The sequence below is a fragment of the Gallus gallus genome, chromosome 3 (assembly GCF_016699485.2).
Source record: "Gallus gallus isolate bGalGal1 chromosome 3, bGalGal1.mat.broiler.GRCg7b, whole genome shotgun sequence".
In the NCBI taxonomy this organism is placed as follows: domain Eukaryota; kingdom Metazoa; phylum Chordata; class Aves; order Galliformes; family Phasianidae; genus Gallus; species Gallus gallus.
This window is the reverse complement of record NC_052534.1, coordinates 52,728,977-52,748,970: the sequence shown is the minus strand read 5'-3', so window position 1 is coordinate 52,748,970 and position 19,994 is coordinate 52,728,977. Positions and strand designations below refer to the sequence as shown.

At 38.6% G+C, this 19,994-nt stretch overlaps 1 protein-coding gene across 1 annotated transcript; it reads right to left on the bottom strand.

Annotated features, from left to right (window-relative positions):
* Positions 1–1,832: 1,832 nt before the first annotated feature.
* NMBR (neuromedin B receptor) lies at positions 1,833–18,681 on the bottom strand. Its single transcript, XM_426167.7, has 3 exons — positions 17,814–18,681; positions 4,569–4,917; positions 1,833–2,286 (listed from the first exon to the last, which is right to left on the bottom strand). The coding sequence occupies exons 1-3, from the start codon at positions 18,227–18,229 to the stop codon at positions 1,885–1,887; spliced, it is 1,167 nt and encodes a 388-aa protein (XP_426167.1). The 5' UTR covers positions 18,230–18,681; the 3' UTR covers positions 1,833–1,884.
* Positions 18,682–19,994: the final 1,313 nt, after the last annotated feature.

The following is a 19,994-nucleotide window of genomic DNA, read 5'->3' as shown; positions in this document are numbered from 1 at the left end:
TTCTGGATGTCAGAGCCAGAACAGATTTTGTCCAGGATAACCTCTCATTTGGCATGGAGAGTAATTTCTGGTCTGACAGCACATAGCTGTATGAGGGGGCAATCACATCCTACCCCATCAATCAGCTCTTTCAACAAGAGCTAATGCAGCCAAATTGATAGAATTTTAGAGTGGTTTGGGTTGGAAGAAACCTTGAAGATCATCCATTTGCAGTGGGCAAGGTTGACACCCACTAGATCAGGTTGTCCAGGAGACAGTTTAGAAACTTTTATATTGAAACCCTTACATAAGTTTTTGCAGCAACAAACTTCAGTCTACTTGACTACTTGTTTTGAACCATGAACAGATTCAACCCTTAAAAAAAAAAAAAAAAAAAAAGCAACAACAAAAAAAGAAGCTAAGAAAATTAGTCTTAAAATTAAATGAGGACTTTTAAAGTTGATCTACTTTGCTATCATGGTTTAAAGAGCACCTTCCCAAACCTCGTGAAAGATATTCCCGGAAAGAACTATGAATGAACAGAGAGAGCAGTAAACTGTCCCACAAGATGTGTTCTAGACAGGACAGTAATGGGCAATCACAGACTCCCTCACAGCTTCCTGATGTTTTAGTCCTAGCTATGCTCTGACCAAGTACTCTGAAATTGTCCTCTTGTGAATACTGATGAAGAACTACTCTTTCAGTAACCACAAAATGGTGTGGATTGACCATGGAACTGGAATGTTTCACGTCAAAAGAACTGCATATCCTTCTTATTGACTGTCTAGCTGGTTTTCTGAAGTTCATTGGTTATTTATGCACAAGAGCCTACAGGAAAAGAATTGAGATTTTCAACAGTACTGAGTGTTTAGACTTGTAAACTGTGTGTGCAAGAGGACTGAGCAAATAATGCTAGCTGTCAGTTATGCTTCATTCCTTAGGCACTATATCAGACTAGAGCTTTTTTGGTCCCATGGGCTGGATGATCGTTAGTGCTCCGGTATGTTTCTGCAGGACATCCTTCAGTTTGGTTTTGCCTGAAACTGATCTCGGTTCTGTATTAGGAGACTGCTCTGAGGGGCAAACTAAAACCAGAAAAGAGAAAATGACTTTAAAGGAGTACCTCTGTTCCCAGTTCAAACACTAGTACAGATGCTCACTTGTGTACCTAGATTCCTGGTTATAACTATCCCAAATTAGACTTGGACCCCAAGTCAATTAGCCTCTGAGAAAACTTATTATTGCTTTTTAATTTTAATGTTCTTTAAATTTATGGTAGCAGAATTAAATCTTAGCAGATAAGCTTATGACTTCTAAATAGTAAACAATCTATCTCATCCAAATGTCTGTCAGAGTGAATAAACAAGGTAGAAATAAATGAGGTGAAGAGCTGGCATTTGATACGTTTCTATTTTTTACCTGAAACTGGAATCTATGCCTTTGAGTAAATCCTTAATTGGTCCAAAAAGTGCCTACAAGACTTAATGAGAAATACTTGTACGAACTATACAGCTAAAATCATGCAAAAATCTATTAGATACACACCTGGATGAATAGTCACTTGAAAATACATATTTCTGAGATCAGAAGATCTATCATTTTTCAAGCATTACGTGAGCTACACTAATTTTCACACCATTATGTTTTTCTTATATGTTAAGTATATGCCAGCATCTTCTTTAACACGTAGTAAGCATTTGTCTTCTCAAAAAAAAAGAAAAATAAAAATAAAAAAAAAATACACTCTTCTGTCTAACATTGACTGATGTGAAACAACCTCATACTAGACAGGCTTTAACAGATTCCCTCTTCAGACAGTCTAAGCATATGAGAGCCAAAACTGAGTTACAAACTGCAAAGAAAAGGTTCAATTTTGTTCTGTAGTCAAAAATCACACCTATTAAATCATGATGACATTTCTTGTTTCAAGTTGTGCCCATTCAGTTGTGTCACACTAGTCACTGTGTTCCTGGTATTACTTTTCAGAGAAGTTGTCTGAATGGCAGAAGAGTTGCGCAAGTAACTGGCAGATCTCTCTTGCTGAGGTTTCTTCCGGCAGCGAAGCTGGTTGTTGAAATGTCTTCTGAAACTCTCACTGAGCAAATACAGTGCAAACGGATTGACACAAGAGTTGCAGAAGCTTAGCACTCGGGCCACTAAGGTAACAACCATATGCCCTATTGATGAATCAATCTCATTGTAATTAAAAGACCGGTACATGTATAGCACATGGTTAGGAAACCAACAGATAGCAAAGAAGCCAACAAAAACTAGAACAATTTTTGCCAGACGTTTCCGAGTTTCCATCTAAAAAGATAAAGAGAACTCAAATCAACAACAGTGAATAAAACTACTTCACATAACAGACAGTTAAAATATGTAGCAGTTCACTTTACATTAACTTTAAGAATTATCATTAAACTGGTAAAAATACTGAATTATTTTTTCTCTCATTTACTTTCCCACTTTCAGTTTACACACACTGAAAAATCCTATCTGTTTGCAGTTACAGAAGATTGCTCTTTCTATATGAAGCAAGAGCAGTTCATGACCCAAGTATGCATTGGCACATCATCTCAAAGCATGCCCCAAAGGATGCTGTGAGATGCATCTTGGCTTGAAACTTAGTTTTAGTTAGAAGTTATTTTGAAACTGTTGGTTTCGAAATGAAGAAACATTGCAAGTCTGACACCTAGGGTTTTAGCCATAAGTAGTACTTACATACTGTTACTTTGCCTGAAATGCCTCAGGCTTGCACCTCTCTCCAATGGAAACCAGCAAAATAGTGCATTACACAGTCTGAAGCATCTTAATTCCAAGGTAAGTTGAAAGGCTCGATCAGTCTTCAATATTGACTTGAAAGAAATGTACCTCATTTGCAGTACTAAAGTATAATTGGATTACAATGTAGGTGTTCAGAGTGGATGAAGAGTTGAAAGGAAATGAGCATACACAGTGGTCCCAAAACTGAGAGATGGAGAGAAACTGGCCAACTGAAAGGTACCAAAGGGAGGTAGAAGCTTTCTAAATATTCATTCCAAAAGATTTATTGTTTGTGGCAGGTATCAAAGTTTCACAGAGCGTGAAGTTTTGCTGGCTTTGCTCAATTTACTATCAAATTTAACCTGGTAAAAAGGAAGTGATTTTTTTCTAATAGGGTTTCAAAATCCATGAAATAGATCTGTAAATGGAATTTTCTTAGCTCCATCTGAGCCAAAAACAGTTGAGGTTTCAGAAAAGATGGAAAAGCTGTGCCACTGCAATTTGGTATGATTTGCACTGAGCCAGATAGCAATGGCAGAGTAGAAGGTACAGAGGCATTGTGTGAATATCATACTTCTGTGCTATTGCATAAAGAAACCTGAACTGATAGCAATAATCTGAATTTTACTTTCTCTTTCTGGGAGATATGTAAGTACACTAGATGTTTCTACTCTTCTGAGTCCCATAGATTAAACAAAAAATACCAAAGTAGAATGAAAAAATATGTTCTAATTTGAAAATACATGTAGGTTCAGAAATTTGATATAAATTAAATATTGTTTCCATCCTGTGAGTTCAGCCAGAAGGCTCTCAGTATTTCATAGAAAATAACATAGTACATGAAGTGCTAATATGTATGCATTTTTACAAGAAACAGACGAGTAGAAATGAAATGCTGAGCTAAAAGGACATGAGGGAGTGAGGTCTTTTTTTCAAAAAGAATGTTTATGTTCTGTCTAGGCAAAGAGACTTCTGTGAGCATAAAGATATTTTCTACAGCACTGGCAGAGAAGACCTAAATTATTTTAACGGGCATAAGTAGTTTTCTCTATCAATACTAATGCATTTTTCAAGTGCTTAAGGCATTTTCATGGCAAAAGCTGAGGTTGGCATGTAAACAACTGTGTTAATGAACAGCCAGTTGCTATCTTATGGTGTGGAGGGCCTTATAGGGAAGTTGGCTATTAAAATGTATTGTCTCAAAGGTATACAGAATCTATACTGAAAATTTTACAGCAACTACAACAGGAAGATTATTAAGAAAAGTTCAGTTATAAGCTCAAGATTGTATCCAAGAAAGATCTACTCAGACCGCCAAAAAAGTTCACTTGTTGCTCTCTGTTGATATTTTCATCATTCCTTGGCCTGAGAAGAGCCTCCAAGCCTCTAAGAAGAAATCTACCTTCCTGTGTCAATATTTTTCATTTCTGAGCAGAAATAGAGACAACTCTAAAGAAAAGTTCATGTAAGACTTGTCCCCCTAATGGTAGCATATAGCGGGAGGTGAAGTTGATAAGACCGCAAGCAGTGGTTACACTAACAATACGTACATACACATAAACCAAACCTATTTCTTTCAGGAATACGCCTTAATAACATTGAATTTATATTTTCCTATGTATTCATTTACATACCGGGTTTACTACTGAGTAATTATGACAACAAAGACATTTTTCAGATAATTGTATACTTAGTTCATGCATGTGGAATCTGAGTTTGATCCTCTGCGTAATCCAGCAACTTTGATGTTGTATTTTTTGTTCTTTCATTTGTAAGTGCACACAGCACATAATGTTTTAATGGGAAGTAAACATCAAATTGCTTACCTGTCGTTTTGAGTGCTCACTGTTTTCTCCAGGGATATTATGGGCACTTCTTATTAAACTCTTTGCAATATGATAGTAGTAGATACTAATAATGGCAAGAGGGATAAGGAAATACACTAGAAAAATCAGTACAGAATGGATCTTTGGGTGCATGTCATCCGTCATGGGGTATGGTATGCATGCTGTGAAAGTGGCGTTATCTGTGTCATTGATGTGGGCCAGTTCAGAGAACACTGCTTCAGGAACTGATAGGAGTATGGAGATTATCCAAATGGCAATGGCTTTTGCACAGGTCCGTAGCACTGCACTGGAGGTCTGGATGTCCATGGGCTTTACAATTGCTTTGTACCTGAAAGTGATAAAAATGCAGTTACATATCAAAAGGCATATCTTCATGCAATGATTTAGGGTACTTCATACCTTTGATCAAAATAATTTCATATTTTTTTCTTCTTTGAACCAACATAGTGTTTGTAATCTTCATCAGATTTGCGTTTTCTAAATCTCTGATCTTCCACTGCATACATATCCATCAGAGGTGGCAAAAGAAGTTGCAGAAAAGTTGCAATCTGTCTCCCATTCTGTGCCAGCCTGGTGAAAATGCAGAAGCCACTACCACTCTGTTCTTCCTTGTCCCATATCCTCCCAGCAAACCCCCAAATGCACATCCAATCTCTGTACTTCCATCCCACTCTCATACCAGCATTTTCATGCTAGAATTTGTTTTCTTCCTTATCTTCTCCTTCCTGCCACTGCCTCATTCCAATTTGCAGACACAGTGCCAGCCCACCAGCCCCTTCCCTTAAGTTCTCAGCTCCATTGTACACATAGATATACTCTCCTGGCTGCAACACTCAGAACATAATTTTATTTATAGAGTCAAACAAGAATGACTGCCAAGAGCCTGTCCAGAAGTATTAAATTCTTAAATAATGTAAGCATGTTCACATAAAGAGTTGGAAGCTGCTGCTTCTGCATTTTGGAAAACTGTCCCATAATATATGATTATAGATAAACCTTTGCAGTATTAATAATTTCATGACCATTACAGTGAAAACAGGAAATGTTACAGAGAATGGAAAAGTCACTACAGGAAAGCTGACAAAAGAACAGAAGTAGATGCCGGTCAGGAAATTTTATATTAAAAATAAATAGTTGCAGAAGTTGGTACCCAGGGAAACTTTTTACAAGAAAAGGTCAATTTTAAAAGGCTAAATACACTTTGAAAGAAATATTTCAAAGCTGTCTTGATGCTTTGCTTAATTTCATGATTCTGATTTTGATAAATAATTCTTTTCAAGAAGTAAAATATGTTTTTACGTTTTTATTAAAACTGAACACTTAGTAAAGCATTTCAGTTTGACTAAACTAGGGAAATTTGGAAGGTTTCTTTATCTGATGCTTTTTTTTTTTCCTTCATTTTTTTTCTTGTCTTAATTTGATTTTATGTTCTTGAAATAGCAGAATTTTCAGGAAATGGAGAAATTATTTTTACTTACCATAAAAAGAGAAGTTTAACAAGAGAGATTCATATTCCAGGTACCTAACTTTATTCCTCTTAATCTTTTTCTAGTCAGCAATGTACTTTCAAACAGTAATTCAGTATCTATGTGTATTAAAACACCCTTTGAGCTGCTTATTTTTCTCTTTCATCTGTTCAGTGAACTTTCAATGAGAAGAGCTGTAAGTTAGATGTCTCCACTCAGTGATAGAACCCCTTATCCACACTTGTAGATACATATACACTTGTAGATACATATACAAATACAAACATAAATTAGTATGAACAGTTATCTAAATACTGTCAAGGGCTTATGTTGTGGCTAAGGTTGTGGCATAATGTATTTGCTGCAGGCAGTGCTAATAAATGGAATTGCAATCCCAAGTACACTTTATGACTGATTTTCAGGTCCTGATAGTACCTAATAATCCTCAGTATGTCAAGCAGAGGTTTGGAGAAATGTGGGTCAAAGCTATATCCCTATGCCGTGACTTTGCTTAAGCCATCAATGGAATTGACAATGCCATGGAAATGTCTGGCACAGAGTACTGTATTGGTATCTTAAAAAGTGTTTTTTTCAGGGAAGATCTGAGTTAAAATGTGTCATGGAGCTTACTCTTTCCCATGACTGTAATTATCTTACCATTAAACAATTATAAATAATGGCTTTTTGTGGTCATATTCCCTCTGAATTCAGAAAGGATTTTTACTGTGTCTTCACACACATCATGGAGTAGGAAATTAAACTGTTTATGTTAATTTATGTTTACCATTTCTTCTAATATGAAGTGAGAAACTCCCACTACACAAATGTGTAAAGAAATCCTTTACACTGTCATAGCAACTTCTGCACAAAGCATGAAGGCTTCCCAGCACAAACTGTGACCTTATTAGTCAATAATTTACTTCCTATTGCTGTCCGCCTTGATTTCATTACATAAAGACAGACCTTCTATTTCATTTCAATCAACTGAGGTGACGTCAAGTCTTTGCATCTGCTCATTTCTTTAAAACTTTACATTGCTGTAGAAGGGTTGATATGGTGACTTAGAGGGTACTGAATAAAGAAAACATATATTTTATACTCTAATATTTTTTCCTCTACTTTTGTATTGCATTGCTTTGTTGAATCACAGAATCATGGAATATGCACAGTTGGAAGGGATCCACAATGACCATTGAGCTCAACCCCTAGCTGCACACAGCACCACCCAAAATTCAAGTATTGACCAACCTGTTCTAGCACTCCATCACCTTGGGGCTATGCCCACTGCCCTGGGCAGCCTGTTCCATGCCCACCACCCCTCTGGTAAAGGACCTTTCCCTAACCCCAACCTGACTGTCCCCTGACACAGCTCCATGCCGCTACCTCGGGCCCTGTCACTGTCACAGAGAGCAGAGCTCAGTGGTGTCCCTCCACTCCTTGTTAGGATCTGTAGCCACTGTGAGCCCTCCCCTCAACCTCTCATGCTTCACACAAGACAGTGACCTTGTCACAATTCATTGCTTAAGCAGTATTTGGTTCTGTTAATATCTACATTGGAGACATTTTCAGAAGCTTTTACATTACCAGAAAAGGTCGCATATATTTGCACCTTGGCACATATTGCTGAGCTATGACTAAATCCAAATTTGAAGTCTTTCAAGCAGAGGGCCCTTTTCCACAAGAAGAGAAAAAAAAAAAAAATAGCTGAGTTCAGCCCAAAAAACTTCAGCATTGTCCTTGAGTTGATAAAAGATGGCATTCTTCCAAGATCTCAGTAGTCTGTGTTTGCTTTTTTGTTGCTCTTTTTTAGTATATTATTTTTGAAAAATTGAAGTTGTTAGTTATATACATAAACTATATTATGTATTTCATATGCATCCGAAGACAATTCGTTTTCACTCAGTGTAGCCCTGACAAGCCAAAAGGTTGGACACCCATGGTATTGTTTTCAATACAAAGTAATCTCCTCCTGTACCCAAAATAATCATGAAAGAAAGAATATCTTCGTCTTGAGTTATAAACATCTTTCAGCCTTATAAACTATCAAATGCCTTCTTAAATGTATGTCTCAGTTCTCAATTAGTATGTAAATTTAATAGGGAAAGCACCTGTCTCTGCTGAGTCCATTATGCTATTTCCCTCCCATACACTTGACTTCAAAAGAAGCCACTTCATGGTCCATCCTAAGTAGTTTCTCCATTATACTCCTACCTCTTTCTCTTGAGTACTTCGTGCTGATGCCCTTCAAAACCAAATTGGAAAAAAAAAAAAAAAAAAAACAAAGACAAAGAAACAACAACAAAAAAACAGACAATACTTAAGAATCCACTGAACAATGATTACAGCCTATTATACTACCTAGAGTAATAACCCCATAATAATGCAATAACCCTATAAAGGGGACTGAAAGCTCCTAGAAAAAGCTAAATACTTCGTCTTTCCTATTCTTTTTTTTGTTCCCCAAAACTGGACCCAGTGCTCCAGATGTGACCTCACCAGGGCACAGTAGAGAGAGAATCAACTCCATCAACCTGCTGGCCATGTTCTTTTTAGTGCACCCCAGTATACCATTGGCCTTCTTGGCCACAAGAGCACACTGCTGGCTCATGGCCAACCTGTTGTCCATCAGAACAGCCAGGTTCTTCTCTGCAGAGCTCCTCTCCAGCTGACCAGCCCCTAACCTGTACCGATGTATGTAGTTATTCCTCCCCAGGAGTGGGACTCTACATTTGCTCCTGTTGAACTTCATCAGGTTCATCTCTGCCCAACTCTCCATCCTGTCCATGTCTTTCTGAATGACATCACAGCCTTCTGGTGTGTCAGCCACTCCTGCCAGATTTCTATCATCAGCATACTTTCTGAGGGTGGACTCTATCCCATTGCCCAGGTCATTGATGAAGATGTTGAACATGACTGAACCCAGTTCTGTCCAATGGGGAGCATCATTAGCTACAGGCCTAGAACTAGACTCTGTGCCACTTATCACAACCCTCTGAGTTCCACCAGTCATCTGGTTTTCAATCCACCTCACTCTCCACTCAACTATCCCACACTTTCTAAGCTTCATTGCAAGGATTTTGTGGAAGACAGTCTAAAAAGCCTTGCTAAGGTCAAGGTACAAAACATTCACTGTTCTCCCCATATCTAACCAACTGGTGAAGACATCATAGAAGGTTACCAGGTTTATCAAGTATGATTTTCCTTTGATGAATCCATGTTGACTACTCTTGATAACCTTCTCTTCCAATTGCTTGAAGATCGCATCCAGAACAAGTTGTTCCATCATCTTTCCAGAGGTAAGGCTGGCTGGCCTGTAGTTTCCCAGATCCTCCTTCTCACCCTTTTTGAAGACTGGTGTGACATTGGCTATCCTCCAGTCTTCAGGCACCTCTCCTATTCTCCAAGACCTCTCAAAGATGATAGAGAGTGCTTTGGTAATCACTTCTGCCAGCTCCGTCAGTACACATGGGTGTATCCCATTGGGTCAATAATATCTGAAGAAAAAGTCTGGTCTAGAATTTTTAAGTGACTTCCCCAACCAGAAAAGAATGGATGTAGATTTTTCAGGATTAGTTTGTTGTATTTTTTTTGCACATTAAATATATTACTTGCCCTGTCCCCAAGGCATTTCAGATGAGAGTGGAGATTTTTCTCTACAATTCCTCTTAATTCTAATTTTCTCATCTCCTTCTTTCTCTTGCCATTCACCTCACATTAACTATCTATATTTCTTACAAACCCATACAAATTTTGCAATGCTAGCTCACTGTACACAATCTGGCTTTTTACTTCCACTTGTCCATTTTCTAGTAACTGTACTAATTAAAAGTACCATAATTGATTTGTTCATTGCTCCTCCTGAGGACAGTAAGAGTAAAGTGCTTCACTGACTTATTATTCAGAAAAGTTAGTGTATGTCAGAGTTTCCAATAGATTTAATGCTAATGTCCAGAAGGAGTCCATAATTGTTTAATATTTTAAGATAAAGGGAGGGGAAGGTAAAAGGGAAAGGGAAAGGGAAGGGCAAGACATAGACAGCCTGGAGAGTTGGGCAGAGAGGAACATTACAAGGTTCAAGAAGAGCAAGCACAGAGTCCTACATCTGGGGAGGAATAACTGCATGCATCAGTACAGTTTAGGGGCTGTTAGTATAGCAATCAAATTACAATCAAACAAACTTGGAACAAAAGCACAAACTATCTTTAAAAATGCCATGAAAAATATTTGGGAAAAAAAATGAAATATTTAGATTAGTCATGAGAATGACAGAAGATTATCATACAATATATCATGAACTTGTAAGAACTTGATAACTGTAATCATGCTGTCAAATTGGGCTCAATCTTGGCATGGATTTAAAAGTTACTAGTTGAGGCACGCATTTAAGCTGAGAAACTGTGCCTGGATACACTTTGTTTCATTAATATATAAAAACAAACACAGATGAATTTTCATAGATTCATAGAATCACAAATTTGGAAACGACCTGCAAGATCATCTAGTCCAACTGCCTTTCCATTCCCATTGTACCACAAGCTACTAAACCATATCTCGTAACTCCCCATCCAGACCCCTCTTGAACACTGCCAGGGACAGCAATTCCACCACCTCCCTGGGCAGGCCATTCCAGTGCCTGACCACCCTCTGAGAGAAAAAGTTTCTCCTAATGTCTAACCTAAACCTCCTCTGGTACAAAACTTTATTTTAGCACTGTAGATCTGTGTTCAGCTCTGCTTGGTAAGAATTCAGCTGGATATACTTTCCAATTGCTATTTTACCTGTTTCAGGCACAGCTTGCTACTGAATTAATCACAGAAACAGAAAATAGGATAAACAGTTGTGGACACTAACATTTACATTAATCAAAGCAAAGTTGTCTGCTGCCAGCACAGTAAAGGCATTCCATTGATCACAGACTAGGATAAACACCACAGCCATTTCTCACTTTGCCATCCTGAGAACTAAGCTGTTTTTGAAGAGCACACAGAAAGAAAAGAGTTTAATAGACACTTGTGTCTGCAAAGTTTGAGAGCAGGGTAAAAACAGTTTGCCTTGTTTTATTTGCTGAGAAATCATTTCCAGCTGTTTAAAAATGGTCACAAGAGGAACTTATCCAACAGGTAATTTGAAATAGACTTAAACTAACTTACCCTAGAATAGGTAATTCCTGAATGTGCTCCAGATATGAGAATTGTCCTGTACTTTTTTCCATCCTTTTGTTCTTTCTGAAATATTTTCTATTGTTTTCCTTCTAGCTATATGGAACAGTTACAAACCAGCTGCAACATTCTGGAGTGGGGACAGGTGAAGACAGATTTCATTGTTAAATTTACAAAAATGGTTGCTCCTGTTTCTCAGAGAAGTTCAACCTACTTACAAGAAAGTAGAAAAGGACTAATAGCCCAATATATGTAAAAAAAAAACCCTGAATTTCCTTTAAGAATTGTCTTCAAATTCAGGCTTCTTGTGAGTGTAAGACCACTGAGGGCAGATATCCCACTCTTCTCTTTGTTATGTGCAACACTGAAGCCAGGCAATTTGTAGCCTACCATATTACCTGGAGTCTCACTTTCAGTTTGCTGGCTACCCATCTTCATAATAAGCTTGTATGCAAAGTAGTGGTAGAGAGAGATGTTCTCAAAAGAAGACCATAGGCCCAGCTCTGCCCAACTATAACTCTCCTAGTGTCCAGAAAGTACACTGTGTGGTCATAAGGGTAGAGCTTCTGCAATGACAACCACCTTGCTGTGACTGGGACAATACCGTCCCATTGTTCATTATCCTCATTCTAAGCAATTCATCTGAGAGATCTGAGGTGTACAGGTTTTTTTCCTTTTCGCATCCATTATTCTGTCTGATGGTATTGAGCTATGGATTAAAAACATGAAATTTTTGTTTAAAAAAATAAGACAAACGTTATTTACTGCAAAAGTGATCGAAGAGATTTTCCTGGAGAGGTTGTGAAGACTCTTTCCTTGGAGATATTAAGAATCAAAAGCACCCTGCATTGGATGACCCTGCTCCAAGAAGCTGTTTGAGTTAGATGATAACCAGGGGTTCCCTCCTACCTTGGTGATTTTGTGATTCAGTATTTTTATATCATGCCATTCTCCATTGGATCAAAATGCTTGAATTTTATGTAAGGAATTGTTTTGCAGTGCTACTGCTACATGAGCTTCATATTGGTTTCTGCTAATTTTTGTAGTCTCTCGACACAGATGCCACATGGTCAAGCTAAGTTTCTTAGTATGTAAAGCTGAGAAAAAGCCCAACTCCATGTCTCTCCTGAATAACAGAGGGAGAGGAATAGGATAGATCAGGTGTTTGGAAAGACCTCCAAGAACTAGAGACATACTGATACATACTGATCCTTACAAAATATGATAGTTTCACCAAACATGTCTGGCAACCTTTATTTTGTAAGTCAGTTTGCTCATATGAACTAAAAGGTGAGCTGAAAAAAAAAATGTGAGCAAAATCTTGTCCATTCTCTCTTTAATTTATTTTGCTTTGCCTGTTATCACATAATTATAACCATACTGATACAGCCTAACATGAGAGTAACGTCTAGACCAGCAACATCAGTGTTTCCAAGACATACACTTCCGAATTTCATAGTTCTACTGACTCAGTATTATTTTGTTTTCCTATTAAATACTACAGTCAAGGCATTATTTCTCTCGTACACCACTTTTTTATTTTACCTCTGGATTATTTTTTTAAAATTATTCTTTGGTTAATTGTAAGTAATTTCCAGGATGTCATTTAATGCTATTTTCCTTGTCATGGCTTTTTAGTCCTTGAATGTTGGCTATTAAAGCTCAAAAGGAATCACAGAATTATAGGGGCTGGAATGGACCTCCACAGATCAAGTCAAGCTGTCCTGAAAAGCAGGCCCCCTACAGCAGGTGAGGCAGCACGCAAGGAAGTCACGTCCACTTTTTTTCTTCATCTATTCCACTATATGTAATAAGAAATCAAGATTTTAGTGGTCTCCAATCACTATATTTGAGCTTTAATCATCACCTGACAAAAGAAGAAACTTTAAATAAATTCTGAAGAAGAGTAACAAGAAGTTCTGATTAAAGGTATTTTTACTAATGAGAAGTAGTTACTAAGCAAATTGAGCCAGAGTGTTTTTATCATCTGTTGCAGTCAGAGGTCAACACATACCAAAATATTTTTAAATTCTTTACACTTTTATTAAAGAAATTGCAAATATTTTTAAATTCTTTACACTTTTATTAAAGAAATTGCAATCTACCAAAATTAAAGCAAATAATCCAATAGTTTAGCTATACAAAGTTATAGCATATATTTTTAAACATCTCATTCAGACATTTTAAGCATCTCATTCAGGCATTTTTAAAATGTAGGAAAGGAGTCATGGAACTCATAAAAATAATTCAGTTACTTGGTTACTCAATTAAATGCTTCATAAAAGATCACATTTTTTTAGGAAGAACACAAAGAAGATGCTGTTTAAATTTTAGTAGGGCCAGTTGCTCCACTGTTCAGCTTCACAGTCTTCATTAAAGTGCAACAGGACTGTATTTGAGCTAACACATTTAAACCCTTCATTAAAAAGAAAATTCAATCTAGAAAAAGTAGCAGAATTAAATTTAATCCTAGTTTTACAGTTCACATAAAAAATGAGGCATAAATTATAGCCAAAGAGAAAGAGACTAATCTAAAACTGTTGCAAGGCTTCCATTTATTCCAGCAAAGTCTAATCACCCCAAGTTTCTTGGTATTTCATGGGTGCAATTGCTTTTCACTAGCATGTATAAAACAGCTATGGCCAGAGGTGCATCCTGTAGCACTTCTTAATCTGCTGACCCCTTAGCATCTCCAGCCACCTCTAAACACTGTATGGAAACATCATTTTGGTGTTCTACTTCATTATCAAGCACAATATTACAGGATCTCTTATCCTGAGAAGAAGGTGAGGAGCGCCATGGCCCTAGTTTACATTTTAAGTTAACTTATGTCCCACCATGGATGTAAAATGGAAAAGCACTCCCTGGAGCAGTAAGCAAGTTCATGGCTTAATTCAAGTCAGGTTCCATGCTAATTTGTACTCTTTTTGCAGTAAGGACATATTGACACCTTTTCTTGCATTCCAGGCTATAATCCCACTGGCTAAACTTCACCTCTTTATTTTCACTCATACAAGAATACACTAAGTCCTGGGACTTCCACATTAACATCCATTGAACCTTGCCCAACACTGTAGTCCATGCCTTGCCGTGACATATCTCTAGGTAAAGTGCGTCCCTGCCCACTATGCACTGGATCTGCAGGAATTTTCAGGGTTTGCTGAGTGCTATTCAAGGTGTTTTGCCCTCATGGGGCCCTTGGTTCTCTATTTTATTTTTTTGCTTTCTATATTTTTGTGCCTTAGTCCTTTTTTTCATTTGTCATCCACTGTAATTATTAGTTTTTTCTCCTTCTGTAATCTACCCCCTGCTTTTTTGTTGTTTTGTTTTTTAAAATTAAGTTTTCAAGAGGTGGTTTAGTTTCTCTGTGATTGTGAAGATCAATAAAAACTGTGGTCATGAGAAGGGGTGCTCTCCCTGCACATTTCATCTGTGGCAGTGAGAGAGTACAGCTGGATCAGCACTTCCACACCTGCATGACATTCTACACCAGAGATGGGCATAATCTCCTGCCAGAGAAGGAAATCATGCCCATTTCCGATGCCAATGCATTGCACTAACAGTACCACCACTGTGCTCTGTGAAGTGTGAGGCTGCAGTAGGGCATCGTTGCCCATCCCAGTAGCCAGACCCAGAGAGACAGCCCACATGAGCTCGAGGCTGGGATGGGACCAGAACTTGGTCCTGAGATGGGGACAGGCAAACTTGGGCTGATTTGTTGTGTACTGATGAATGTAATCTGTTAATGCTCTAGGAAAGTCTGGGAAGCAGTGTTACAAATTTCATATAATAGTTGTACACAAGAAGACCCCTAAATAATCTCACGTTCAGGTAGTGAAGCTTCCAGACAGAAGATGCACACCTCTCGCAGTGAAAGCACAAGTGATGCTGAGACACACTTTTGTGACAAAAAGCCATATGAAATTAAGTAAGTTTAGAAAAGAGATATACACAGTGTATGCTACATTTTTTTTCTTGTAGCTTCATTTTGTAAGCAATGATTGCTCAGATTTTGTTTCTACTGTATCTGTTACTGCTAACTGTACTCCATACATGTGATTTACTAGGCTGAATTTCCACATAAACAGTAAGTGCTAAATACTCTGTGGAAACCTTTTTTTTTTTTTTTTTTTTTTTTGTCTTAACTCATGTAGGAACATTGTAAAGAGCTGTAAATATTTATAAACCTCTTCTTTTGTGCAATCAGTGCATGGAGTTATATATAGTTCTCTGGTAATAGGGAACAAAAAGTAGGAAATACTTTGGTGATCACATATTGCAATGTACTTGGGGCATTAGCTGTGAAAGAAGAGATCACTGCAAAGCCATTATTGTCTACCAGACCAGAATTTGTACCAGATGATAATGGAACCTTATATCCATATCACAGCTACCGAACTACTTGCATCTTCTTTTGCCTATCTGGAGACAACACTGTCCCATGCCAGGCCTCTCCTCCTCATCACCTTTTCTGGTTGGAGTTGATGATCTTTAAGGTCTTTTCCAACCTGAGCAATTCTATGATTCCATGATCACCTCTTAGCTGCAGGATGCTGCCACCTCTACCCACCTGTCAACATAATTATCTGTACAGTTTCCCTCATATCTGAAGCATGTAAAGATAATAACTTGCCACAAATCAGTGCAACAAGAAAAAAAAAAAAACACTCATACCAATGCCTCCTCTTTAGTTCAAGAGAAGTTTCTCTTGTACAAAATAGTATAACAGAGTCCAATTCAAATTCCACTAAGAGACATGCCAGTTTCACTGATTTGGTCCCCTAGGATAAAATACACTGTTTTCTGAAGCCAGTGGCCATTTTTCCTGACAGGTTTTTTTTTTTTTTTTTTTTTTCATCGATAAGTGAAAACATAACTACAGAAGTTAAAGAAACGGAATTGCTAAATTCTTCATATAACCATTTCCAATATTTGCATATAGCATGTACTGTAAATTACTAGAGGAATGTATTTATAAAGAGCTTATGTGGTCACATCACACCATCTGTAGCTGTTTAGTAGAATATATAATTCTAAATGCATCCAGCACAAATAAATTCAGTTTCATTGTTTCCTGAATTTTTACTGATATTATAAGAATATAAAACAATATAGGGAACAAAAAGGGAAAACAAAGCTATTTAAAAAGAAAATTAAAAAAGACTTAAACATCAAACCACCAGCACTCATTCTCATTATATTTCACTGAAGATATGATCTCCTCTCCAAATAGCTTCTTCCCGTTTCAAATAATATACCACATTCATACTTTTTAAGCAGTAGAAACAGCAGAAACAAAAATCCAAGGTTTGCTTGGCTCTCTGAGGACAATTTTTGACATATTCTTTAACTGAGGTAATCAAGGTATTACAAGCATTCACTTTAAAGTACATTTTGCATGCTTCTCTTCAAAAATACAATCAATTTTCATATATTATAGGCTTTATAGAGAAGTATTTTAGATTCTGATTGAAATACCACTGCAACTGATGGCCACTGAGGAGTACTGTTAGATGGAATCAAATGATTTATTGCACTGGCTAAGAAAAAGAAAAATTACTGCTATATTCAATTAAAAAAAAAAGATTTAAAGTTTTGAAGAAAGTTTACTGTAAGTCTGAAGATACACTATTAATCTTCAAGCCTTTACTTCATGCACCAGTGTAACACAATCCAACAAAAACAAAAGGGGTACTTCCTAGGAAGAAGGAATTTAACATTTTCATTTCTGTCTGGATAAAAGTGCTTAGATAAGAAAGGATAATTTAATTTAGTTTAAGGCTGTCAAATTACAATGCCAGATTTAGCATTTCTTAGCATGAAGCATGGTCTAACAGCTACCCATTTGCTATAAAATCCTAATGTATCCATTTAAATTAATTGGGAAGAAAAGTTTGGAGTCCAGCTCTTTGTTTCTTTCTAATATGAGAAACAGTAGAGATGGAGATGTTTCCATCTGGTTTTGTTTCTCCCTACCCCCATTTTTCTGTAAGCTCTGAAGAAGACAGAATGGACAGTCTGAATCGAAAGTTCAGTAGTGACAATTCCAGCAGAAGAGTTTGGTGTCTCCAAGTTCTCAGAGGCTGAACCAGTTCTGATGATCACCTTGGGTAACCTGCTGTTCTTTTAAGGCACGAATACACACACACACACAAATACTCTCTCACATACCTTCTCAGCAGGAATAAATAAATCTATTAAAAAATATGCCTGTGTTTGACTCAGTTTAAACTGCTTGCTGCCTGTTGACATATTAGTGTGACTTGGCACTGATCATATTTAGAACCTAAAACCTTCCTCTAACAAATAAGATTGTAATACACAAGTCATTACTTGGCCATCCCCGAGATGCAGAAAACAGGGCTAAGCCTCAGTTCCTGCTTCCGGCACCCTGGAAGATGGAGTCACGTGCACACCCATTTGCAGAAACCTGTTAACCTAAGTTGATACCAGATATGCCATCAGTCAGAGGGAAGGAGACTTACGGGCAACTCACAGGTGGAACTAAGGGGACTGAAACCCAAAGGTACTTTGTCAGAGGAGTGCCTTACCTTTCTTGTCAGCTTGGGCTAGCTAAAGGGACAGCCCAGCTTTCCTACCTGTCAGCGCTGAGGGCAGTCAGTGTGAAGACAGAGACACCGACAGAGGTGAGCTGGATGGCAGGGATGAGCTTGCAGCCCACCTCCCCAAAGAGCCACTCCTCAGAGAAGTAGCGAGAGGCATCCACTGGCACACAGGTCACCAGCAGGAGCAGGTCACCAGCAGCCAGGCTGGAGATGAAGATGTTGGGCACACTCCTCATAGCACTGTTGGAGATGAAGATCTTCATGAGGGTGACGTTTCCCAGCAAGCCCACAGTGATGATGAGCAGGTAAAGCGAAGGGATCACACAGCGGACGGTGAACATGGCCATGCCCCATGCCGGAGGCAGCAGGGTTGTTTCTGGCACCAGCTGGACGCTCCCATTGCCCCCAAAGGACAGTGCTGTGAGCTCAGACAGCAGTTCTGCCTCCATCCTCGACCTCTGGGCAGGTTGGAGGGCTCCAGTGTAAAGTGCAGTAGGAGACACTAAAAATCTTCACATCTCTGCAAGTCAACCAACTTTATCCCTTTTCCCTTCTGCCCTTCTTCTTCGCTCTTTTTCTCCATTTAGTTGCAGAGATCACACTGCTCTCGGGCACAGAAGAGAGAAAGAACAACAACAACAACAAAAGAAGACAATATATGCCAGTCCCCCTCAGCTCTTTGGACAAGCCCTTTTTCGGAAAGACAAGAGGGTGAGATCCTGGGGCTCAGCAACAGCAACCGCGACAGCAGCCTGCCCTGCGCGGAGCGCCTCGGAACGCTGCAGCCGGAGGAGGCGCGGTGCAGTCACCTTCCGCGCCCGCGGTGGAGCTGTCCAGCGTCGCCGGTGCTGCTCGCTCCGCGGGCGGTGTCGGAGCCGCGAGCAGAGCGCGGAACGAGCCCGCTTCTTATTCCGTAGCACCAGTGTATACCTGACGCTGGGAGGAGCCTCCACGCCCTCCGCCCGCGTTTGTGCGCTCGCCCCTGCCCCGAGACGCTAAGGAGGACCTTGCACGGAGGGGAGCCGTCGTCCAGGCACGGATCTTCCTAATTCACCCTGCTGAAACCACAGCACTTTGCAACACAGAGTGACCGGAGCACTTGGAGATGAAGGGATTTTATTCTTGTCGTCCAGCTGCAAGTTATGAAAAGATAATACTGAAAGCCACCAGCCGCCTTTAAAGTTTTAGGATTTACTTTGCAAAGCCGTATTTTGCATTCCTTCAAATAAGGAAATGTGGGATAGGTGATGTGTTTTATCCATCATTTACTATGCAAATGGTATATCAGAATGGAGAATGCTTGCCTCTATTAAGGGTACAGTGTTTGCCCTAAGTGTCTCTTGCTTTTCAGTGAAGAAGTATCTATTACTTCTTTGGGCATACACATGTGTTAGCTCTCCAAACAGTTCTATCTGTTTCCAGCACAAGCCATGAGTTTAGGTAATTGTGCTGCAAGACAGGACTCAAGTTTTCACGACATAAATGAATAATAGCATTTGCCAGTAACATCCTCTGTGAACTGATTATTCTCCTTCCTCTTCTCAGAAAGGAGGATGTATGAAAGACTGCAGAGACCTTGCTTTCTCACCTTAGTAAAATACTTATCCTGAAGCACTATGGGTTTGTAAGAAGAGTTTGGAGAAAGCAAATGAACAGATGGAGGTCTTGCTGAAGTGGCAGAATGAGTTTGGCCACTGAAACACCAACAGCAAAAGGTGTGACCTGTGCAGTAAAATAAGGCCTATCCATGGCATGTCATCTGGTGTAGGAACCAAATTTAAAAAACCTCAACAATTTAACTTAAATAACCTTTTTGTAAGATAATCAGAAGTATTATTTCTTCTGGAAAGTTACAGCTGTCTGTATCTGTCGATCCTTGTGACTCTTCTAACTTTCTATTATATGTATTACAGTTGTGTAAATGGATATTTAATATAGTTTCTTAGAAGGTACAGGAAATTCTGTTGATGATGCATTCCTCCACACTATGTTAAATTCACCTACACTCCCTCTGAGGCAGCCTTACTGTCAACTTGGAAACTTTCACAATTGCTGGTATCCTCTACTACGTTGAGTGCACATTAACTCTTTTAGAACCATCAATATTCATCTTCCTGCAAATGGTCTGAATCATTCTTTTTTGTTTCCCTTGGATGTATCTAATCCATGTTTTTAGCCCTGTAAACTAAATCATGAGCTGTGATTCTTTCACTT

Excerpts from the sequence above, each read along its gene's own strand:
- NMBR (XM_426167.7), bottom strand. The coding sequence starts at position 18,229 with ATGGAGGCAGAACTGCTGTCTGAGCTCACAGCACTGTCCTTTGGGGGC. Across the intron at positions 4,918-17,813 it reads ACTGCCCTCAGCGCTGACAG|GTACAAAGCAATTGTAAAGC; the intron begins GTAGGAAAGCTG and ends TATCACTTTCAG. Across the intron at positions 2,287-4,568 it reads GTGAGCACTCAAAACGACAG|ATGGAAACTCGGAAACGTCT; the intron begins GTAAGCAATTTG and ends TTATCTTTTTAG.